The sequence below is a fragment of the Bos indicus genome, chromosome 3 (genome assembly GCF_029378745.1).
Source record: "Bos indicus isolate NIAB-ARS_2022 breed Sahiwal x Tharparkar chromosome 3, NIAB-ARS_B.indTharparkar_mat_pri_1.0, whole genome shotgun sequence".
In the NCBI taxonomy this organism is placed as follows: domain Eukaryota; kingdom Metazoa; phylum Chordata; class Mammalia; order Artiodactyla; family Bovidae; genus Bos; species Bos indicus.
The window spans coordinates 46,058,495-46,085,107 of NC_091762.1; the positions used below are offsets into that span (position 1 = coordinate 46,058,495).

At 35.8% G+C, this 26,613-nt stretch overlaps 1 protein-coding gene across 2 annotated transcripts in view; it reads left to right on the plus strand.

The window, feature by feature from the left end:
- DPYD (dihydropyrimidine dehydrogenase) overlaps nt 1–26,613 on the plus strand; it is a 922,996-nt gene that overhangs the window by 226,725 nt on the left and 669,658 nt on the right. For both annotated transcript variants that reach the window (XM_070779940.1, XM_070779937.1), the window contains exon 5: nt 8,938–9,099. In XM_070779940.1, the coding sequence (XP_070636041.1) occupies nt 8,938–9,099 (162 nt within the window). The remainder of the gene's footprint in view (nt 1–8,937; nt 9,100–26,613) is intronic.

Sequence of the window (26,613 nt, forward strand, 5' to 3'; positions counted from 1 at the left end):
ACTGACAAGGGATTAATCCCCCAAATATACAAACAGCTTATGCAGCTCAATATAAAAAACAAAAACAAATAACCCAATCAAAAAAATGGATGGAATACCTAAATAGACATTCTCCAAAAAGACAGACAGATGGGCAACAGATGACAAAGTCTTCAACATTGCTAATTATTAGAGAAATGCAAAGCAGAACTACAATGATGTATCACCTAACACAGGTCAGAATGACCATCATCAAAAAATATACCAATAACAAATGCTGGAGAGCATGTGGATAAAAGGGAACTGTCTTGCACTTTTGGTGGGAATGTAAATTGGTACAGCCACTATGGAGAACAGTATGGAGGTTTCTTAAAGAAACTAAAAATACAATTACCATATGCCCCAGCAGTCCCCCTCCTGGGTAACTCCTAAATAAAACCATAATTACAAAAGATACATGTACCCCAATATTCATTACAGCACCATTTGCAATAGCCAGGACATGGAAGCAACCTAGATGTCCATTGATAGATGAACGGATTAAGAAGATGTGGTACCTATATACACTGGAATATTACTGAGCCATAAAGAGGAACACAATTGTGCAATTTGCAGAGGTGTGGATGGACATAGAGACTGGTACAGATTGAAATAAATCAGAATGAAAAAACAAAGATCACATAATATCACATGTATGGAATCTAGAAAAATGATACAGATTAACTTATTAGCAAAGCAGACATAGAAACATAGAAATAGAGAACTGACATATGGATACCATGGAAGGAAAGAGGGGTGGGATTGGAAGATTGAGTTGATCTATATATATATATATATATATATATATAATGTTTAAAATAGATAACTAATGAGAACATACTATATAACACAAAAAACCCTACTCAGTACTCTATGGTGACCTAAATGGGAAGGAAATCCCAAAAAGAGAGGATATGTGTATATGTATAACCGATTTACTTTGCTATACAGCAGAAACTAACACAATATTGTAAGGCAACTATATTCCAATAAAAATTAATTATAGCATCCTATAATTTTATTTTGATATAAGAGTTATACTTGAAGCTGTGAGATTGTTGATGAGTTACTGGACAGTTTTATTGTCAATGATAGGCTGTGATAGATCAGGTCCTAGTTTGACAGCTGTGGCAAATGGTGAGCCATAAGTGTAATTTAAAATGTTTTGTTTCATTATATTTTATTTGTTATGACATATATATTTTTTTTCTTTCCTTCTGTCATTATTTTTTGTGTTTAAAATGAATTTGGGACTCTTAAAACAATCAGCATCCTTGTGGAAAAATCCTTCATTGTTTAATTAGGTTATGTTCTTTCTCCATTTTTTCCATCAAATATCCTGACACGTTATCTGCAATTGACATTTTTTGCCATGACACTATTTTTATATTATAAAAACTTCTAATTATGCAATAGGATATTTTACTCATTGAGTCAGTCAATACATATTTGTTCATCAATCATGTCAAATGTTCCTGAGGTGACAAGTAAGATGAGGAAAGAATGCTTAAAATGACTTTGAGATTTTTCTCTAGCAGTGATTTAACTGCTAGTTTAATTGTAGGTGCTGAGTTAGAGGATCAGTGGGTTTAAGTAGGAACTAAGGAAGTTTGCTTAGGAATAGAAGATTAATTTTAAGTTACTATTTGGTATGAACAGTTTTATGTTTGCCATTATTAGGTAAAATTATCCAAAACCATAACTAAGACAATGAAATAAGTCTGTATCTGTTTGCTGCTATAGTAAAGCATTTTGTAAGTAAATACAAGATGATCTCTAGGTATTATTTAATTTTTAGGAAAATAAATATGAACATATTAATTAAAATATTAAACTGTAAATTTACATCTTTTCTTTTAGATTTGTGTACAGTAGAGATGCAATTTATCCTTTTTTAGTAGAAAAAAAATTCCAAAAATTTAATTTTATTCCCTTCCAGGATACTGATGGCTCGATTGATAAAGAATCTGCCTGCAATGCAGGAGACATCCTGCAATATAGGAGACCCAGGTTCGATCCCTGGGTCAGGGAAATCCCCTGGAGAAGGAAAAGGCAACCCCCTCCAGTATTCTTGCATTGGAAATTCCTTGGACAGAGGAGCCTGGCAGGCTACAGTCCATGGAGTTGCAAGAGTAGGAAATGACTTAGAGACTAAACCACAGGATATTGTCCAGTTTTGCATCTAATTTAGCAATCTTATTCAAATACCCTTTGCTAAAAGTTTTTAATTTTTACAAGAATTATTTTTATTGCCTTCCACAGTGCCTATATAATTTCCAGTCCTATATGTATACTTTTTAAAAATATAACAGCTTTTTTGAGATATAACTCATTTTCCATACAATTTGCCAATATACAGGGCATAGTTCAGTGATGGCAAATATATTTGCAGTTACACTCATTACCGCAATCAAATTGAGCATATTTTTATCATCCCAAAATCAAATCGTATACCTATTAGCAGCTGTTTTCCATTTCTTCTCCGAGCCCCAGTCATAGACCATTATCAATCTGTCTTCTGTCTCTTTATTTTTGCCTATCCTAGATATTTTCTGTAAACAAAAACACAGAATATGTAGTCTTTTGTGAGTAACTTCTTTCACTTAGCATAGTATTTTTAAGGTTCAGCCATGTTGTAGGGTTTATCATTACTTCAGTACTTTTTATTGCCAAATAACATAGTAACATAGATTATATGGATATATGTTTTTTAGCCTTACATCAGTTGATGGATAATGGAGTTGTTTTTTTTTTGTTTGTTTGTTTTAGCCTTAGAAATAACACTGCTATGAGCATTAGTGTACAAAGTTTTGCATAGATAAATTTTGTAAATGTTCTTGAGTGCACACCAAAGAGGGAAATTCCTGAATCTCATGGTAACTTCACTCTTAAAACTGAAGAGCTGCCAAACTAATTTTCAAAGCAGCTATATCATTTTCCAATCCCATCAGTAGTAGATGAGGGTTCCAATTTCTTCACATCCTTGCCAACAGCTTTTACTGTATGTCTTCTTGATTATAGCCATCCAAGTATGTGAGAAATATGTCTTTGTCATTTTGACTTGCATTTCTCTGATAATATTGAGCATCATTTCTTATGTTTGTTGATCATTTGTATATTTTTGAAAGACTATTTATACTAATATTTTGCTCACTTTAATTGGGTATTTACTTTTTATTAGTTTTTAAATTTGTTTTTATTAGTGAGTTGTAGATATTCTTTATATATTCAAGTTGGAGATTTCTTAACCGGTTTCCTCCTGGGTTGTCTTTTAACTTTTCTGATGGTATTCTTTTAATTTTGATGAAATCCAGTTTATCTTTTTTTGCTGTTGCTTGTGTTTTGTTGTCTTATATAGAAACCATTGCATAACCTAGTCATGAAGATTTACTCCTATGTTGTCTTCTAAGAGTTTTATAGGTTTAGCTCTAAAATTTAGATCTATCATCTATTTTTCAGTTCAGTTCAGTTGCTCGGTTGTGTCTGACTCTTTGTGACCCCATTGACTGCAGCACACCAGGCTTCTCTATCCATCACCAATTCCTGAAGCCTGCTCAAACTCATGTCCATTGAGTCAGTGACGCCATCCAACCATCTCATCTTCTGTCATCCCCTTCTCCTCTTGCCTCAATCTTTCCCAGCATCAGGGTCTTTTCCAATGAGTCAGTTCCCATCAGGTGGCCAAAGTATTGGTGTTTTAGTTTCACAATCAGTCCTTCCAATGAATTCAGGACTGATTTCCTTTAGGATTGACTGGTTTGATCTATTTTTAATTAACTTTTATGTATGGTATGAGGTGGAGATTCAGCTTCATTCCTTTGTATGTGAAATTTGGCTATTACTGCATCACTTGTTGAAGAGAATGTTCTTTACCTCTGGAATTCTTGGAATCCTTTTAAAAATCAATTGAACATAAATACAAAGGTCTTACTGGATTCTCAATTCATTCCATTGAGGTATATTTTTATCATTTTTCCATTACCACTTTATCTTGATTACCATAGCTGTGTGGTAAGTTATGAAATCAGAAAAATGTGATTCTTCCAAATCTGTTCTTATTTTTCAAGGTTCTTTTGGCTATTCTGATTCCCTTGGATATTCATATGAATTTTAGGGTCAGCATGACCATTTTAGCAAAGTACAAGTCAGCTAGGGTGTTTAGAGGGATTGCTTTGAGTGTATTACTATCCTGACAAGAAACTTTCCAATTATTATCATGGATCTATTTTCCATTTTTAAGTCTTATTTTTTTTCATCAGTGTTTTGTTGTCTACAGAATATATGTTTTACACTTTTTTAGTTAATATAATTCTAAGTATTTTTGATGCTCTTCTAAATATAAACATTTTCTTGATTTTATTTTTGGTTTGTTCATTGCTAATATATAGAAATACCAATTATTTTTTATGTATTTGTGTTATATATTTATGGTTGCTGTGTTTCTTGTGTGTGTGTTGAAAGTGTTAGTTGCTGAGTTGTGTCCAACTCTTTGCAACCCCATGGACTGTAGCCCGCCGAACTCCTCTGTTCATGGAATTCTCCAGGCAAGAATACTGGACTGGGTTGCTGTTCCTTTCTCCAGGGGATCTTCCTGACCCAGAGATCAAACCCAGGTCTCCCTACTCTAGGCAGCCTTTTACCATCTGGGGCACCAAGGAAGCTTGTTAGTATTCTCCAGACAAGCAGAATATATCACATATAGATAAATAGATATATATATAAAATCAGTGTATATATCATTAATGTCCCAGCTCAACCACAAGAGACAAGTTTATCCTTTCTGCACCATTTTTATGCTATTTAGGTCCTCAATGGATTGTATGTTACCTACCCACATTGGGGAGAGCAATCTACTTATCTGAATCCACCAATTCAAACTAATTTCATATAGAAACACCTTCATATCCACACCTCAAAGTAATGTTCAATCTAAGCATCCCAAGGCACCAATTGATTCATAAAATTAAAGATAACAGTGCTAATAATTTTAAATTAAATTTATTGTGATTTTCTATGTGAAAGATTATTTTATCATTTGTTGTTGTTGATTCGCTCAGTCATGTCTGACTCTTTGTGACTGTATGGACTACGGCATGCCAGGCTTTGCTGTCCTTCACCATCTCCCAGAGCCTGTTCAAACTCGTGTCCATTGAGTCAATGATGCCACCCAACCATCTCATCCTCTGTCGTCCTCTTGTCCTCCTGCCTTCAATCTTTCCCAGCATCAGGGTCTTTTCCAATGAGTCGGTTCTTTGCATTGCATTAGGTGGTGAAAATATTGAAGCTTCAGCTTCAGCATCAATCCTTCTAATGAATATTTAGGATTGATTTCTGTTAGGATTGACTGGTTTGATCTCCTTGCAGTCCAAGGGACTCTCAGGAGTCTTCTCCAACATCACAGTTCAAAATCATCAATTCTTCAGTGTTCAACCTTCTTTATGGTCCAACCTCACATCCATATATGGCTACTGGGAAAACCATAGCTTTGGCTAGACAGACCTTTGTTGGCAAAGTAATGGCTCTGCTTCTTAATACATTGTCTAGGTCAGTCATAGCTTTTCTTCCAAGGAGCAAGTGTGTTTTAATTTCATGGCTGCAGTCACCATCTGCAGTGATTTTAGATCCCAAGAAAATAAAGTCTGTCATTGTTTCCATTGTTTCCCCATCTAATTGCCATGAAGTGATGGGACTAGGTGCCATAATCTTTGTTTTTTGAATGTTGAGTTTTAAGGCAGCTTTTTCACTGTCCTCTTTCACTTTCATCAAGAGGCCATAAGGGTGATGTCATCTGTATATCTGAGGTTATTGATATTTCTTCCAGCAATCTTGATCCCAACTTATGCTTCATCCAGCCTGGCATTTTGCATTTTGCATTCATCATAATTGGAAATAATTTTACTTCTTCCTTTGCAATCTGAATAGCACTTACTTCTCTTCCTTGTCAAATTATCTGGTAGATTTTCTGTACTGTGCTAATTAGAAACACATCCTTTGTTCGTGATCTTTGGGAGGAAGCATTCAGTTTTCAGCATAAAATAAGATGTTAGCTGTTGGATTTACATAGAGGTCCTTTATCAGAGAATAAGTTGATTTGTGTTTGTGGTTTGTTGTAAGTTTTTACCATAAGTTTTGTTGGAGTTTGTCAAATGCTTTGCTGCATCTTTTGAGATGATTGTGTGATTTCTATTCTTTATTCTATTGATACAGTGTATTTGGCATAATAAACCAATCTTGCATTTCTGGGTTAAATTAGATATGTGTACTTTGGAGGTATTTATTAAGAATTGATGTACATATTTGAATATTTTATAGAATTCATCATTTAAACCAAATCATCTTCAAATGCTTTTTTAATCAACTTTGCTATTTAATGAATTTTTATTTATTAATATATGATATAATATCTTTGGCTTATTTTTTGTATATGCTCTTTCTATATGTTTAAGAGAGTCCAATGTTAATTTTTGAAAATTAGACTTTGTCAGTTAAGTGCTTTATTATTGGTCCTTATTAGTGATACTAACATACCATCACAAAGATATTGGTAAATGTGACCAAATTTAGAGAAAGAAGCCGATCTTAATCTTTTGAATTAAGAGTAAAAGACATGCCTCATAGTTTTAAAATGGACTGATGAAAGATCAAAACTAAAGAAACTATATAAACAAAAATCATCTGATGAAGTATAAAGAATAATCTAATGGGCTTTCTGTCTACCTTCCTAATTATAATGAAAAGAGCTTTGTGTTTCTTTTACAGTGTGGTATGTGCTATAACTGAATAATAATATCATAACTAAATTTTATAATCTATTGAGTAATGAACAGTAGACTTTCATATGAAATTATACCTTAGTACTTAAGAGTATACAGCCACAATATGGCTTTGGATTCTGACTCTGCCACGTATATACTATATGATCCCTTGGCAAATTATTTACCCTTTATATTTCACTTTCCTTATTTATAACTTGAATCTCATAACACATTTCTACTAGCTATTCAGAAAATGTGTATTGAAGAGTCATTTACATATGTTAGATGTGACTGTTGGTTGCTAAGTAGACACTGAATAAGAGAAATATTGTTAATCCACCATGGATGCTGTTAAAACCATGCATTTAGATCTATTTTTAAATGTTTCATTCAGTTATTCAATATAAGTTTGATTATTTTTTAAATAATTATAATATTATGATTGTATTTTTATTGTTTCATGTATTTTGTGTATCTTTTTGCCTGAATTTTTATTAAAATTAAATTAAAGGTTTTATCTGCTAGCATTATTTTCTGTATCACCTGTGGGTCTGCTTCATTAATTTACTTTTTATCTAGTTATCAAAGATTTAATTCTATTTTTTTCTCATGCCTAGAAATTTTTTCTTGAGTGCTAGATATATTAAATAAGATGATTGATGTTAAAAACTTAGATAAAGACCTGGTAAAGTGTCAGAAATGTAGTACAGAGTCAATAAATAGTAAAGATTAATGCTGTTCTTTATTATCCTCAATATTTTATCTAGGAATTTGTATTTATGATTGAAATTAGTCGTGGAAATAATGTATGTTTTCAAAGACTTTCAAATGTACTTTAAGTAAAAGCTGAAAAAAATAAATGCATCTGTTTCATATTGTTAAGTACATTCTTCATTATCTTCTTTTAAAATGTATTTTAGAGTATTTTTATATGGGAAAATGGACAAAGAATTTTATTCCAGTTTCACCTATTAACATATAACATTGTATAGCATATTTGTTACAACTAATGAAACTTTATTAATGTGTTGTTGGTGGTGGTTTAGTCGCTAAGTCGTGTCCTACTCTTGTGATCCCATGGTCTGTAGCCTGCCAAGCTCCGCTGTCCATAGCATTTTTCAGGCAAGAATATTGGAGTGGGTTGACATTTCCTTCTCTAGGGGATCTTCCCAACCCAGGAGTCGAACCCAGGTCTCCTGCATTGCAGGCAGATTCTTGACCGACTGAGCTATGAGGGAAGCCCAGTATGTTATTATTATTAACTAAAGTTTATATTTTCTTCAGATTTCCTTCGTTTTTACTTCATGTCCTTTTTCTGATCCAGGATCCTCTCTAAAATAACAGATTGCATTTAGATGTCACATCTCCTTGGGGATCTTTTGACTGTTACAGTTTCTCAAAATAATCCTTATTTTTGACAAAATACTTAACAGCTTTGAAGAATACTAGTCAGATTCAATTTTAAATTTTCATGAAAGGAAAACATATTTCTGAAATGTTCAACGTATTTTCATTATTCAGTAAAAAATGATGTATTTGTATAATTTATGAACAAGTAGGATTCCAAAAATTCTTAATGAAACGCAAAAGATTCTAAACTAGTCTATAATAGTCAAATGTGTGGAAGGGAGTGATGAGGAATGAACTTAACAGTCTAGTCTTGTATAATGAGTTTCATCTGCATATTTGGTTAATAGGTTGTTACTGAAGGATGATACTCAACACTAGAGTGTTAAAATACATAGTATCCATGGACAAACCAGATGAATTGAATGGGAAGAGAGCCCTGGCCACCCTTAATATTGTTACATCATGGAGTATATCCTGAATTACCTGAGCATAATTTTTTTTTCTTTAGTTTTAAGGTTTAGGTTTTAAGCCTGTTCAAGCAATCTACTTAACTAACTTTTGTTAAAACTGAAAAGAAATATTTGTAGCAGGATAGAATTAGATGGTTTATTTTAAATTTCAATTTACCAAATCTCATTATTCATTATTAATATATATGTATTGGACGTGTATATTTTACTATGCTAACTTGATGGATTCTGATGCTAAAGACTATTATAACCTCTGCATCTTATACACTGATCTAATAGAAAAAAGCCATCATAATTTGAATGTTAAGAGGTACATTGTTACATAAGAACATTTTATTTTGCAGAACTATTATGGAGCTGCTAAGATGATATTTTCTGACAACCCACTTGGTCTGACCTGTGGAATGGTATGCCCCACCTCTGATCTTTGTGTAGGTGGATGTAATTTGTATGCCACTGAAGAGGGACCAATTAATATTGGTGGATTGCAGCAATATGCTACTGAGGTATGTAAGATGTACAATTGTTTTTTCTATCCCTGTAGCACGAAAATCTTAAAATAACTTTAATCCTGAAGCTTTGTTGATATCCAACATTTTTAGTGTGATATACAGCTACAGTTTAAGTATTTTGTGTCATAAACGATGTTTTTATTCAACGACTTGGCTTCAAAAATGAAATTTCTAAAACCATATGTCAAATTAATTGTAATCCCAGAAGGTTATTAAAATACTTTCACTGAAAGTTATATAAATTGGAGTATCTGAAAATAGAATTTATTCATTAACTTTACGTTAGAGTGTGGCTAGGGGGTCCCATTATGGGAAAATAAAAAACAAACTATCTTAACTAGTTCTTTTTCCTGAAACCATCTTTAATCTTCACAGCTTGAAAGAATACATCGGCATTCTTCTATAATATTTTTTGAGTAATAGAGGTTATAGAATTATCAAAAACCCTCAAACTGAATAATATTTTTTCACATTAGATTTTGTGAACCTGTGGATTGAAAGCAGATGTGTTTTTTGGATGCAAATTTATAATGAAATAATATGAAAACATTTTGTCCCTATTTTCTTATAAGTTTGGGCCATGTCTTTCTTTTTTAATGAATCCTTTTTAATGACTTTGAAGCTCTGGGACATCTTATTCTCTCTGGGGCCTCCTTTTTGGAGTCAACTACCAGATCCATTCCTGTGTATCATTTAAATGATCAGCTTATATGGAGGTTACAGTAGAATTTTGTAATCCTTGGGGTCTGTTTGGCTAGAAGACCAAATTAAATAACCTGTCAGCACTAGATTTTTAATTAATGACTTCTCTGTCTGATGTTGTCAACTCAAACACAACGTATTCTTTCTTTTTAGGACCCTTCTCATAATATCCCTCAAGCTTAAATCTTACTTTGCTTTTAGTAATAAATCAGGTTTTTATTCCCTTCCTGCTTTCTGACAGGTTAATTCTAAGGAAGGGCTCCTGGGAGTGAGAAAATAGAAACAATTTGAGGTTGTGAGTTGTTGCAATAAATTCTTGTATTTAATTTCTTCTCCTACCAAATTCAAAATTGCATTGGTTTACCTGACCAGTGCAAGGTATGATCTTTACAACCTGAGACAATCCCTAGTTGATGGAGAAGATTCACTTGAATTCTTCCACATTTTTCTTTGGGGACTCATTGTCTCTTCATTAAAACGGGGCAGGCTTGCAAGGATGTAGTAAGTAAAAGGTCACACAGTATCTATATAAACTAACACTGCATTTCAAAGCAAAATCAGTTAAAATAATGTTATTTGTCTGTGGTTTGGACTAGAGAGGGAGGGAGGGAGGAAGGAGAGGGGAGAAGGGGAAAAGAGAGAAAGGAAACAGTGAAGGGGGTGGGGACAGTGGGGAGAAAGGGAAACATCATTCCTCTGAGAACTCTGTTTTAATGAGGTTGTACCACTGCTTTCCAAAGCAACGTCTATTTATTTCAGACATAGCATAGATTAGGATGGCATTAGATGCATTTTAAGAGACTCATGGAATTTAGATAGCAATGTATCTCCTTATTACATTCCATTTATGCTTCTTATTACTGTGGCTTCAAATATATCTATCAAATTATAAATAAAAATATCCCAGTGGAACTACATAGGAAGGCTTTCATTTTTTTTTAAGTTGACTACTTAAGGCAATTTATTTTAGAGAGTTCTGTCAAAGGGTTGTTTACTTAAATTTACCCAACAGTCAAAGTTGTTGTGAAGGTAAGCAGTACTGGATTCACAGATATAGGAAACAGACTTGTGCTTACCAAAAGGGAGAGGGAATGGGAGTAACACACTGGGGATATGGGATTAGCAGATACAAACTGCTGTGTATAAAATAGAGAAGCAACCAGGATATACTAGATAGCACAGGGAATTATTATCTTATAATAACCTAAAGGGAGTATAATCTGCAAAAATACTGAATCACTATGGTGTATCCTGAAACTAGGGCTTCCTAGATGACGCAGTGGTAAAGAATCTGCCTGCCAGTGCAGGAGACGGAAGAGATGCTCGTTTGATCCCTGGGTCAGGAAGATCCCCTGGAGTAGGAAATGGCAACCCCGTCCAGAATTCTTGTCTGGGAAATCCCATGGACAGAGGAGCCTGGAGGGCTACAGTCAGTGGGTTCCAAAAGAGCTGGACATGACTGAGCGGGTACATACACACATAACCTGAAACTAACACTAAATCAACTCAATGAAAATAATAAGCATAATGCAATGAATTAATTGACTGCCGCTGTAAAGAAAGAGTACAACTTTAAAAATAATTCTAAAATAAAAATATTAAATAATGTTATAAATAATATATGCAAATACCATTACTCTTCCAAACTACTAAACTATTGATAGGAGTACTTAAGTAAAAGCTGAACATGATATATAAATAATTTGATGTTTGTTTGATAAAATAATGATTGATTTTTGACTTTTAAAGAATTATAAATCTATTTTTCAACCAAATTAAGCAAAGGTTAGGAGAGCAGAGTAAAATAGTATGGTATTTTTCAAAAATGTTTTTCCTATAATTTATATGTGTATATATTTCTGTAATATATATGTGATTTTTGAAATATCAACTCCATAGTCTACCTTTATTATTTAAATCCATACTTAGATTATACCTTTCCATTTAAACATGGGCATATGATTTAGAACATGTAATAGAAATGTATGTAGTATGTAGTAGAAAAGGAATAAATCACATAGAGGATAGCATGAGGAGGATCAGGAGACCAGCTACTTTAACTACTTTTGTTTTGTCCTGTATTGTCAATCCTGTGCTGTCCCCACATCTGCAGTGACTTTGCCTCATACACTTTTGCACATGTGAGACAGACAGACTACAGACTGATTCTAGATCTCTCTAGGGGGCAGTTTTTTCTTAGTTCAGTTAAGTATAACAATAGTGCTTCAAATAAATAATTTGGAAATAATAGCTTGCTGTGGATTTTCTTATCAATTTCATCAGTGTCTTAAAATTTCTCTATATAGATTTAATACTTGAAATTTTTATGTTGACATGTCTTTGATCATTTAGTTGACTTATTAAGAAATCATATATTTATCACATTTAAATAACCAACTACACTCTCATTGCCTCTCAAATTTAACTAATGAATTGCTGCAAAAGGATAATGAAGAATGCATCTTTCTACTAATTTCCCAAAGTTTGAAAAATAACTATAAATAGAGAATTAACTGCATGTCAAATCACTTCCTTTCCACTGATATTAAAGAGTTTTAGGAACAATTTAGAAAAATTAAAATTCCAAGGTTCTAAAGGCTGGATGGCATCACTGACTCGATGGACATGAGTCTGAGTGAACTCCGGGAGTTGGTGATGGACAGGGAGGCCTGGTGCGCTGCGATTCATGGGGTTGCAAAGAGACGGACACGACTGAGTGACTGAACTGAACTGAACTGAAAGTTTGACTCTAAATCTTAAAATGAATGAGGCTCAGAGGATTAGTACTTAAGGTTGCTGCCTCAATTATGAATTTTTAGGAATACATTAGATTATGAAACTGGTATCAGAAAACAGTACTTGTTTTTCACAGTAAATGTTCTATGGGATTATATTAATACCCATTAAACATACTGTTTTGCATGGCATATACTCCTTGCACTGTACTTTGAATTTCCTTTTTATACTTTTAGTTAAGAACAGAACTGAATTATTCTTTAGATTTTTCTTTAACTGTATTTTTCAGGTCTTTTATATCAGCTCTCATTTGAAATAGCCTATTTTTGTCCCATCATCATATGCTATTTATATACTATCATTTGCTATTTTTACTTATTTCCATAATTTATTGAATAGACATACTTCAAATCAAATTGACCAGTGCTTATAACATAATAAAAAATACACTGATATAGTTCAAACAATCAGGTATTATGAGGCTGCATTAAGTAAACTAGTAAAATTATTTGAATGACATCAACATGTTTTGTTAAATGCTGCAGTCAATAATTTAAAGAATTGTGAGTGAAGAAGGAACATGATTACTTGAGTTAGTGATTATTTTAATAAGACAAATAATCCTATGGTATCTTCAACTTGAACATGGAGTTGCTAGAAGCTTTAAACTTTTGATGTCCACAGTTATATTGGCGGAGGATATAGAGACACATGTACACTAAAAAATAATAGAATGTTATGTCTTTTTTCAAATAATATATTTTTGTGATGCATCTTCCCATCTATCAAATAGATAAGTATAGAAGAAGAAAAAATTAGGTGTAGTCCTCATATTAAAATCAATTACTGCAAAAAAGTGCATAAACTGAAATGTGAGATTAGGTATACTCTATGCTGCAAAGAGCAATATTGCATAGGAACCTGGAATGTCAGGTCCATGAGTCAAGGCAAATTGGAAGTGGTCAAACAGGAGGCAAGAGTGAACGTTGATATTCTAGGAATCAGTGAACTAAAATGGACTGGAATGGGTAAATTTAACTCAGATAACCATTATATCTACTACTGTGGGCAGGAATCCCTTAGAAGAAATGGAGTAGCCATCATGGTCAACAAAAGAGTCTGAAATGCAGTACTTGGATGCAGTCTCAAAAAATGACAGAATGATCTCTGTTCGTTTCCAAGGCAAACCATTCACTATCACAGTAATCCAAGTCTGTGCCCCAAACAGTAACACTGAAGAAGCGGAAGCTGAATGGTTCTATGAAGACCTACAAGACCTTTTAGAATTAACACCCAAAAAAGATGTCCTTTTCATTATAGGGGACTGGAATGCAAAAGTAGGAAGTCAAGAAACACCTGGAGTAAAAGGCAAATTTGGCCTTGGAATACCGACTGAAGCAGGGCAAAGACTAATAGAGTTTTGCCAAGAGAACACACTGGTCATAGCAAAAACCCTCTTCCAACAACACAAGAGAAGACTCTACACATGGACATCACCAGATGGTCAACACCGAAATCAGATTGATTATATTCTTTGCAGCCAAAGATGGAGAAGCTCTATGCAGTCAGCAAAAACAAGACCGGTAGCTGACTGTGGCTCAGATCATGAGTTCCTTATTGCCAAATTCAGATTTAAATTGAAAAAAGTAAGGAAAACTACTAGACCATTCAGGTATGACCTAAATCAAACCCCTTATGATTATACACTGGAAGTGAGAAATAGATTTAAGGGAATAGTTCTGATAGATAGAGTGCCTGATGAATTATGGATGGAGGTTCATGACATTATACAGGAGAAAGGGATCAAGACCATCCCCATGGAAAAGAAATGCAAAAAAGAAAAATGGCTGTCTGAGTAGGCCTTACAATAGCTTTGAAAAGAAGAGAAGCAAAAAGCATAGTAGAAAAGGAAAGATATAAGCATCTGAATGCAGAGATCCAAAGAATAGCAAGAAGAGATAAGAAAGCCTTCCTTAGTGATCAATGCAAAGAAATAGAGGAATACCACAGAATGGGAAAGACTAGAGATCTCTTCAAGAATTAGAGATACCAAGGGAACATTTCATGCAAAGATGGGCTCAATAAAGGACAGAAATGGTATGGACCCAACAGAAGCAGAAGATATTAAGAAGAGGTGGTAAGAATACACAGAAAAACTGTACAAAAAAGATCTTCATGACCAAGATAATCACGATGGTATAATCATTAAACCAAAGGGCCAGATATCCTGGAATGTGAAGTCAAGTGGGCCTTGGAAAACATCACTACGAACAAAGCTAGTGGAGGTGATGGAATTCCAGTTGAGCTATTTCAAATCCTGAAAGATGATGCTGTGAAAGTGCTACACTCAATATGCCAGCAAATTTGGAAAACTCAGCAGTGGCCACAGGACTGGAAAAGGTCAGTTTTCATTTCAATCCCAAAGAAAGGCAATGCCAAAGAATGCTGAAACTACCACATAACTGCACTCATCTCACACGCTAGTAAAGGAATGCTCAAAATTCTCCAAGCCAGGCTTCAGCAATACGTGAACTGTGGACTTCCACATGTTCAAGCTGGTTTTCGAAAAGGCAGAGGAACCAGAGATCAAATTGCCAACATCCGCTGGATCATGGAAAAAGCAAGAGAGTTCCAGAAAAGCATCTATTTCTGCTTTATTGACTGTGCCAAAGCCTTTGACTCTGTGGATCACAATAGACTGTGGAAAAGTCTGAAAGAGATGGGAATATCAGACCACCTGATCTGCCTCTTGAGAAACCTGTATGCAGGTCAGGAAGCAACAGTTAGAACTGGACATGGAACAACAGACTGGTTCCAAATAGGAAAAGGAGTATGTCAAGGCTGTATTTTATCACCCTGCTTATTTAACTTCTATGCAGAGTACATCATGAGAAACGCTGGGCTAGAAGAAGCACAAGCTGTAATCAAGATTGCCTGGAGAAATATCAGTAACCTCAGATATGCAAATGACACCACCCTTTTGACAGAAAGTGAAGAAGAACTAAAGAGCCTCTTGATGAAAGTGAAAGTGGAGAGTGAAAAGTTGCCTTAAAGCTCAACATTCAGAAAACTAAGATCATGGCATCTGGTCCCATCACTTCATGGCAAATATATGGGGAAACAGTGGAAACAGTGTCAGACTTTATTTTTTGGGGCTCCAAAATCACTGCATATGGTGATTGCAGCCATGAAATTAAAAGACACACTCCTTGGAAGGAAAGTTATGATCAACCTAGATAGCATATTGAAAAGCAGAGACGTTACTTTGCCAAAAAAGGTTCGTCTAGTCAAGGCTATGGTTTTTCCAGTGGTCATGTATGGATGTGAGAGTTGGACTGTGAAGAAAGCTGAGCGACAAAGAATTGATGCCTTTGAACTGTGGTGTTGGAGAAGACTCCTGAGAGTCCCTTGGACTGCAAGGAGATCCGACCAGTCCATTCTGAAGGAGATCAGCCCTGGGTGTTCTTTGGAGGGAATGATGCTAAAGCTGAAACTCCAGTACTTTGGCCACCTCATGAAAAGAGTTGACTCATCGGAAAAGACTTCTGATGCTGTGAGGGATTGTGGGCAGGAGGAGAAGGGGACGGCAGAGGATGAGATGGCTGGATGGCATCACCGACTCAATGGACGTGAGTTTGAGTGAATTCCGGGAGTTGGTGATGAACAGGGAGGCCTGGAGTGCTGCAATTCATGGTGTCGCAAGGAGTCGGACATGACTGAGTGACTGAACTAAACTGAACTGATGTCTTATGTCAGTTGCTTTATAAGTTAATCATGCAAAAGACTGGAGGAATGAATGAGAATACTGTTAACAATTAGTGCAGTTCAGCAGAGCAAACCTGCACTATCCCAAGAAAAGTGGCTTATATGAACACCAAGTGTATTATTACACTCCCAGTAGGTAAGGATTTAATTAATCAAACAAACACTGATTGAGCATTGATTAGAATTAAGCATTGTTGTAGGCTGCTTACACATACTACATGTCCTGAAATTCCTTAGTGACTTGATAAGGCGTATGCATTTACATTAGCATCTTTAGACTAATAATCCATCTCCATTAATATTCCTTTTTTGGTTCCGGAGGTGAGTAGACCTTAGTACGAAAAACAGGATCAGATGGGGTGGCAATGTAGAGTCATAATACCTATACTTGCATAGCGCCTCAATGCTTTTTTGTAATATCTCATTTAAAAATATTGATAACCATTAAGACGTGTAAAGTTCTAATATTTTCCCCATTTTGGGCTTAAGGAAATGAAGGATCAAAATGCTTCTAAACTGATGGTTAATTAGACAAACTCCTTTAGCCCTGGACAATGTTAGGTACTGTACTTAGAAATTGATCATACTCAAAATAACCCTCTAGATAAATGTTATCATCTTCATTGTATGTATGAGTAACAAGAGGCTCATACAAGTTCATATATAATAAAGGGCAGATATAGAGTAAAAAGCCTCAGATTCCTTTATTTCACAAATCCTCACTTGCCCAACCTAATATTAGGTCATTATTACAAAGTCAAAGTAAACTTGAATTTTCTGGCTGCAACCTCCCAGTGTTACACCTTGGTGTCTGAACCACAGATACCTCAGTTACTGTACCTTGTTGCTGTTGTTAGTCGTGTAGTCATGTCTGCCTCTTTTGTGACACCACTGACTGTAGCCCTCCAGGCTCCTTGGCCCATGGGATTTCCCAGGCAAGAATACTAGAGTGGCTTGACATTTCTTCTCCAAGGGATCTTCCCAACCCACCCAGTTGAACCCAGGCTCTTCTATGTTGCAGAGGATTCTTTACTGCTGAGCCACCAGGGAAGCAGTCCAAGGGACTTTCAAGAGTCTTCAACACCACAGTTCAAAAGCATCCATTCTTACCACTTAGCCACTAGGAAAGCCCCGGCATAGAAACATTCAATAGTAGATAGGGGACTTGGACCACTGTCTGCTAGTCTCTACATAAGCAAACCATCAGGGGCTGCTGGGGAGTTTGACTGCTGTGGGGTAGTAGGTACCAAAAGCTTTATGCATGGTAGAGAACTGGATTCAACTACCCCTGGTAGAAAGTTTGAAAAAAAAAAAAAGAACAGGGCTTGGGCTGGTATGAAGCTGCAGAGAGCTATGTCTCAGTGTTTTAGGCATGTGCCTAGTGGCCCAGTAACTTGCTTCTGTATTGTCTGTAAGTATTACCTGGAGACTGGAGCTCTGGGCCTCCAATAAGAGACTTGGTTCTGCAGTGGTAGAGAGGGAGAGGAGTGATACGGGGTGGAAAGTATTGTGTACTTCATGTAAGAAGCAGGAGGGTAAGTGCAAAAACAGAAAATTTTTTCTCACTGTAAGTCTAAAACCTAAAGTTCAAAACAACATTAGAAAAACTAGTTCAACCAGTTTAAAAAACTAGTTAACCAGTGATAATCAAAAGACTCAAACTACAGATGATTTTATCCTAATGAAACCAAATAATATCATATTCAGGCCTTTTAAAATAAATAGAAAATAATATCCACATAAATAAGGTAAAATTATTAATAAAACTGAATTTGATATGAAATACTTGATTAGAAATATTGACTGAAATAGAAATACTAGTAAAACTTTAAATTTAGAACTGGATTAGAAATTGGTGTAGAGCAGTCTTAAAGCAGTCTTAAGGCAGTTGTAGTAGAGGGTTTTCCAGAAGAAAGGAAAGATATAAGTTCCTCATTTAGAACACAATTGTAATATTCTGAAATGCCAAGGTTCTTGAAAGAATCAGCTTCTAGGGGAAAAAAAAAGATTATTCTAAAATCAACAATCTCATTAGTATCCATAGATGTTAGAAGCCAAGAACACAGTGTTTTAAAGGAGTAGGATAAAGAACTGTATTTCTCCCTTAACAATACAAACATGAATAAAGATATTGTAAGCATTTAAAATCTAAAGTGGTTTGTCATTCACCTTGTTATAAGAATACTTAAAAAAGTTATTCTTCAGTATGATTGATACAAACTTGGAATGAAAGAGGGATGTAAGAAATGATGATGCAAGGAAACCAGAAAAATAAAGTCATAAATAAAATTAACTATTGACCATAGATAAGAAAGACAGCTCATTTTGGGGTGTGAAAAATAAAGATAGAGATAAAAATGTTACATAAAATTGACAAGGAAGGTGGTTGAGGTGGGAGTCAGGGGTCAGGTAGTCAGGGGTGCTAAGGGCTTTTTGTATTGAGAGAAGAGAAATACTTGATAACTTGGGAATATATTTTTTAAAACATTGAAATATCTGTGTTAAAAATTAAAAGGTAATCACATAAAATCTAGAAATGTAATTTGTAAGCAGTCATAGAAACGAAGATGGCTGAGATGGTAGAAAACTTAATCCAGTGAGAGACAGAAAAGGGAAAATAAAAATCAAGAGCATGAGGAGCAAATACAAAGCATAGGAAACAGGAAAAACAAGGCAGATAGAAGAAATAAATGCAAATACATTATTAACCACAAAACTAACTTTTATCAAGTTTACCTATTAAAACATAAGAGGCTCTATTATGGATTAAAAATAAATACTTAAAACAACTATAAGATGTTTAGAAGAGAAATACATTATTTTAGCAAACTTGAAAATAATCTGGTTGAAGCAAGAAATACTATGTAAATACTAACCATAATAAGTTAATGTAGTGGTATTTATATGTAACAAAAGTGGACTTTCAGAGAAAATATGTTATGGTATGGGGAGGGAGGAAGGAGGAGGGTTCAGGATGGGGAACACATGTATACCTGTGGCGGATTCATTTCGATATATGGCAAAACCAATACAATATTGTAAAGTTAAAAAATAAAATAAAATTTAAAAAAATAAAAAGAAAATATATTAATAAAAATAAAGAGAAAAATAAGTAATGAAAAGAAGAATAAACATTCTTAAAATTACATATACATTACAACATGGCCTGACTTAAAATTTTTAAGAATTATTTGAATTAAATTTATTAGAATGATTTAATGAATGTATAAAAGTTTCTGTATCCAACTAGTAGAGTGAGTGTGACCTTTTCAGGCACCTGTGGAAAGAACATTTATCCAAATTGACCATGTACTTTCAGAAATATATATATATGTGTGTATGTGTGTATATAGTTTTCAGTTAAATCACACAGACTACATTTTTTTTCTACAACACAACTAAATTAGATATAAAATATCAAAGACAGGAGGAGAAGGGGACGACAGAGGATGAGATGGCTGGATGGCATCACCAACTCTATGGACATGAATTTGAACAAGCTCCGGGAATTGGTGATGGACAGGGGAGCCTGGCATGCTGCAGTCCATCGGTCACAAAGAGTCGGACATGACTGAACTGATATTTTCATGAACTGAACTGAAAATATCAAAATATTATCAAAATGAAGGCAATAACAACAGATTTAAACCACATTTATAAATAATGCATGGGTTGAAGAGGTTGTCACAATAGAAATTATAAAATACTTAGACTGAATAACACAATTTCCATTGACAACCTGTAAAATGTAGCCAAGTGAGTTAAGTCATTCAGTCGTGTCTGACTCTTTGTGACCCTATGGACTGTGGCCTACCAGGCTGATCCGTCCATGGGATTTTCCAGGCAAGAATACTGAAGTGGGTTGTCATTTCCTTCTCCAAGGGGATCTTCTCCATCCAGGGATCAAACAAGGGTCTCCCGCATTGCAGGCAGATGCTTTTTACCCTCTGAGCCACTGAAAATTTGTGATTTTACATGTTTATAACAAAAAAGATAAAGATAAGCAGGTTTCATTTCAAGATGCTACAGAGAGAGGAAACAGGTTGGGGAGGGATGTTTTAGTGGTGGTGGGGTGGTAAATTATGAAAAAAATGAAGACAGATAATGCAAATAATACAAATGAAAGCAAAAATGATGATGGCCTACAAAGAAAACCTGACTCTTTGAAAATAGATTAGTAAATGATTATCTGGCCATATCATATAGTAACCTGTATATTTCAGTTACAGCTGCCTTCTAATTACTGTTCTTTTATTATTTTATTGAATTGCTTATGAGTAGTTAATCATACTTAAGTAGTTAATCATTTTCTAGAAAAATCATGGTAGCAAGCGATTGGAGCTGATAGAATAGGGGAAGATCTCTCTAGTCTACCATATCTCCGTCACTCTCTGTTGCCTGCCTGCTCTCCTTTCATCCCCAGCAAGCTGTAAGATGGATTGCCTGGCCCCTGACAGCGTTATTTTCCAACCCCAGCAATGAAAATATATTTGAGTGACTGACTAGATGCTTGCAGTGTCTGGGTGCTAAGGACACAGTGATGAACAAGATAGGAATGATACTAACCCTCAGGTAGCTTATTGCTTACTGAGAAAGACAGACTATTAAGCAAATTATAATGAAGTGCTGAGGGGAGCAGTCAGACAGTACTGTGGGAGCCAGTAGCTAGGAAACCTAACAGATTTCCTAACCTATCAGGGAGGGTAAGCTGAATTGAGAAAGTGAAATTTAAACTGAGTCCTGAAAGGTATACATCATGTCCAGTAGAGTGAGGAATAGGTGAGAATTCAAGACACAGAGAACAGCATGAGCAAATCCCTGAAGGCACATAAGTGTTTGTACTGATTAGTTTGAACCTGCATATGATTTTGGATCAGTAAAGTTGCTCACGACCAAAGTATACACACCTATGCTTTCAAATTGTTTTGTCAACCATTTATTTCAATTGTAGCCTTAAAGCATGAGTAGAACACATAGCCTAATCATAATAAAAATATGAACCATAATGTAATAACAATAATTTAGGAATCAGTTCTGCTGTGTATAAAATGAACAATTGTAGCTAACTTCGAAGAGTTTGGGAAGCTGAAGATATAAAGGGTTAAGCACTCAAGAGAGTGCCTTATAAAGAGAAAGTGTTAACCCCTGGAGGTTATCATCATTGATTTACTCAATCTTCACAATAAATTGTTGAAATAATTATTACTCTCTGAATTTTAGAGCTGACATTTAGAGAGGTAAAGTCTTCTCCACAATAACATATGTCATTTTTTTTTTTTTTAAGATTTAGTTAAGGTGTTATTTTTCCTCCCTTCTGGGATAAGTTTTCTTTCTCACTGGTTCCAAGAGCACCGTATATAAAAATGAATCCTACACATTGGCAGATTGCATTGTAATAATTTTTCTGTGTTTAAGACGTATGATTGTTCTGTTACCCAGGGAACTACTTACTGGAAGGTCTATGTTTGTCTTACTCATACTTGTGTCTAGTGCATAGGGGGCACATGAAGATATTTACTAAATTAAGGTGAAAATTGAATAGAACAGAACATTCTGATTTCGCATCATATAATATTTTTACCATGCCAGTTATATATTACAACAATGACTTTTAATAATAAGAAAAATAATGCAGCAACATTTTTAAAAAATCACTAAGTGCATTAATAATTAACTAAAAATGTGCCATTGAATGAAGTTTTCCTTTATTTCTGATATGTTTGAAATAGACTTCCCACTTTTAGCGTCCCTTGTTTAATTGTTGTGGAGAAACTGTCAGGTAGCCCGAGAATATTTCTTTTCAAGGGATGAGGGCAGGGGATAGTATGTACTCAATGTTTCTTTTGACTTCCTTCACAAAAGGAAGCACGTTATCAGGAAAATTACATAGAAGCGTCTCCTGGAAGCCATGTAATTTGAGGTAACGTAATTTTGGATGCACAAATAACAATCTCTCTCCATTCAGGCATTCAAAAGGTAACCAGACTGGTATATTGCTAATTAAATAACTCAAAGAAATTGAAACCAGTGAAGTGAAAAACCACTGTTTTATTTGTGTTAAGATTTCTCTTAGACCTACACTGATGAAATAATATCCCTTTTGAAATGACCAGAAATTATGTTTTATTCTATAATAAAATCAAGTTAAAATACTTGCAAAAATACTTGCACTCTTATGGGATGTGTAGGATACAGCTAATCTTTTAACATATATCCTTCAACTGGTGGAGATATTCTGAAATTTCCAAAAATATTTTGTTTGTCATGATTTCTCTATGGTTTACATTTGCTATTTCTTGGTTAGTAATAACAAGTAGAGCAATTGGGGAAGAATTATAGCTACCAAATATTTCCGTTTGTTTTCATTGTGTATCATTTCATAAAGTAAGAAAGATTAAAATGAGAAAAACTTACCCTCAAATTAGAGTTGGTAAATATCTTTGCATTTACTGTCTTATGTTCTTTTCCATTTAGAGAGGACTATATAATTATTAGAAATTTATACTCTTTCTGTCTCCTTAATGTGAGGAGGCTTGGGGAAAAAATCACCCCCAAGTGAAATACTGGCATCTCTCTGTCTCAGTCTTTAAAATCAGGATAATTTCTCCCTTGCCTCAAAATGTGAAAATTATAGGGGAAACAATAATAGAGTCAATATGGAGTGATGAAAGAAATGCCCTTTCCAGATGGTGAAAATTTAGAAATCACAGGACAATTATGCAAGGAGATCTATTTTAAATACCCCTCAAGAAGATTATTCACTTAGAAATAACAGATAGGTAACCGTCCTTATGTATCAGTGAGAAAGAACTATGTATGGTACTCATTTATTGAAGCCTATCACTGGAGTTCAGAGCACAGGAATTTTGAAATTAATCAGAATCTTGTTGGGTGCCTACTATGTGTTATAACTCCACTGTGCCCTGACATTCACTACAGATGGGAGGAAAAACACTCAGATTAGCTTTGCACTTATTAACTCATTCAGTCCTCATAGCAGCCTTCAGTTCAGTTCAGTCAGTCAGTCGTGTTCAACTCTTTGCAACCCCATGAATCACAGCATGCCAGGCCTCCCTGTCCATCACCAACTCCCAGAGTTCACTCAGACTCACGTCCATTGAGTCGGTGATGCCATCCAGCCATCTCATCCTCTGTCGTCCCCTTTTCCTCCTGCCCCCAGTCCCTCCCAGCATCAGAGTCTTTTCCTGCCGGGGGCCGGCATGAGGACCTCCACCCATGGCAAAGGTCATGAGGAAGGAGGCTCGACATACGAAAAGGCGGGATTGAGCCTCAGGAGTCCCCTTGGAAAATTCTCGAGCATCTACCCCCATAACCAGAGCCTGCCTACTTTACTACTTTGTGCTCTCACCTACACCTCTGACTTTATGGGGGGCTGTCCCCCACCACCTCTTTCTGAGAAGGAGTCAACTTAGAGCTCCAGTTAATAATAATTCCTGGGCGTGATAGGAGTGTTTCAACCTACAAACTCCTCTGAAGGTTCTCTAGCCTGCCTGACAGGCTTGTCCAGCCACATGTGATTGCTCACAGCCTCCCAACCATGAGAGGCACGAGATGCTTTAAACCTTCTAAAAACAGGTTCTTTAGAGAAGTTAGAAAGCTATAAGTATAATGGGCTGATTAGAAATTGTATTGGTGAAGGGTTTTTCATTTGTTGAGCCAATGTTTACTGCTAAGTCTCCACATCCTCTGCCCTTATACACATTAATGAATATATAGAAGAAATAAGTATTAACCTTTGATATTAATCACATTGGACCTTAGGCTAAGTAAATTCTTTCCTTAATTAAAACCCATTATACCCTCACCCTATAGGAATGTAACTTTATCTGGTACCTTTGGAAGGTGGTGTCTGTTTCAAAAATAATCACCCTGGGAGAAGTAAGTGTTCTGGTTGACCGACCACTGTTAACAAGGAGAGGGTCATAAATTGTCAGCAGGCCCCCCTGGCCAGAAGATGATGTAACACCCCTAAGACCTCTGTATACATTTGTATGAAGCACCTGACTTTAATAAAAGTCAGGACTGCTGTCCCTGCGTGACTTTTGTATAACATCTCAGTGTATAAAAACAGACCCTGGAAAATAAAGAATTGGGATCAGTTCCTCAAAATATTGGTCTCCCCATATCGTTCTCTCTCTCAAACTCTGGCTGAGTTTCCATCTGGAGCGCGGAGCCCGCCATGCTTACTAATTATGCCTGGGCTCTAAGATCTGACCGGGGAGGCCTCAGTGTCTCCTCTCCTTCGGGAGAATGGAAGGATGCCTGCGGCCTACGTAAGTGATGCAAACTTCTTGTCTTGAAGTTTTATTGGTTTCCCGCGTAAACCAAGCTACTCAGCCTCTTTTCTGCAGTAAATTTTCCTGCTGAGCTATCCTCATTCTATTACTCTTTATATCTCTAATTAATATCTAGTTAAAGCCATTGTATTCACCGACGACGTCTCTCCTTTGAATTTCACTGGATCCACCGGGACTGGACCCTGGCATTTTCCAATGAGTCAACTCTTTGCATGAGGTGGCCAAAGTACTGGAGTTTCAGCTTTAGCATCATTCCTTCCAAAGAATACCCAGGACTGATCTCCTTTAGAATGGACTGTTTGGATCTCCTGGCAGTCCATGGGACTCTCAAGAGTCTTCTCCAACACCACAGTTCAAAAGCGTCAATTCTTTGGTGCTCAGCTTGATTCACAGTCCAACACTCAAATCCATACATGACTACTGGAAAACCATAGCCTTGACTAGACAGACCTTTGTTGGCAAAGTAATGTCTCTACTTTTTAATATGTTATAGCAGCCTTCAGTTCAGTTCAGTTCAGTCTCTCAGTTGTGTCCGACTCTTTGTGACCCCATGAATCACAGCATGCCAGGCCTCCCTGTCCATCACCAACTCCCGGAGTTCACCCAGACTCATGTCCATCGAGTCAGTGATGCCATCTAGCTATCTCATCCTATGTTTTCCCCTTCTCCTCCTGCCCCCAATCCCTCCCAGCATCAGAGTCTTTTCCAATAAGTCAACTCTTCGCATGAGGTGGCCAAAGTACTGGAGTTTCAGCTTTAGCATCATTCCTTCCAAAGAAATCCCAGGGCTGATCTCCTTCAGAATGGACTGGTTGAATCTCCTTGCAGTCCAAAGGACTCTCAGGAGTCTTCTCCAACACCACAGTTCAAAAGCATCAATTCTTTAGCACTCAGCCTTCTTCACAGTCCAACTCTCACATCCATACATGACCACAGGAAAAACCATAGCCTTGACTAGACGGACCATTGTTGGCAAAGTAATGTCTCTGTTTTCAATATGCTATCTAGATTGGTCATAACTTTTCTTCCAAGGAGTAAGTGTCTTTTAATTTCATGGCTACAGTCAAAATAATAGGATAGTGAAAGAGGAACTCCCCAGGTCAGTAGGGGCCCAATGTGCTACTGGAGATCAGTGGAGAAATAACTCCAGAAAGAATGAAGGGATGGAGCCAAAGCAAAAACAATACCCAGCTGTGGATGTGACTGGTAATAGAACCAAGGTCCAATGCTATAAAGAGCAATATTGCCTAGGAACCTGGAATGTCAGGTCCATGAATCAAAGCAAATTGGAAGTGGTCAAACAGGAGATGGCAAGAGTGAATGTCGATATTCTAGGAATCAGCGAACTAAAATGGACTGGAATGGGTTAATTTAACTTAGATGACCATTATATCTACTACTGTGGGCAGGAATCCCTTAGAAGAAATGGAGTAGCCATCATGGTCAATAGCAGAGTCCGAAATGCAGTACTTGGATGCAATCTCAAAAACGACAGAATGATCTCTGTTCATTTTCAAGGCAAACCATTCAATATCACAGTAATCCAAGTCTGTGCCCCAACCAGCAACACTGAAGAAGCTGAAGTTGAATGGTTCTATGAAGACCTACAAGACCTTTTAGAACTAGCACCCAAAAAAGATGTCCTTTTCATTATAGGGGACCGGAATGCAAAAGTAGGAAGTCAAGAAACACCTGGAGTAACAGGCAAATTTGGCCTTGGAATACAGAATGAAGCAGGCAAAGGCTATTAGAGTTTTGCCAAGAAAATGCACTGGTCATAACAAACACCCTCTTCCAACAACACAAGAGAAGACTCTACACATGGACATCACCAGATGGTCAACACCAAAATCAGATTGATTATATTCTTTGCAGCCAAAGAGGGAGAAGCTCTATACGGTCAACAAAAACAAGATCAGGAGCTGACTGTGGCTCAGATCATGAGCTCCTTATTGACAAATTCAGACTGAAATTGAAGAAAGTAGGG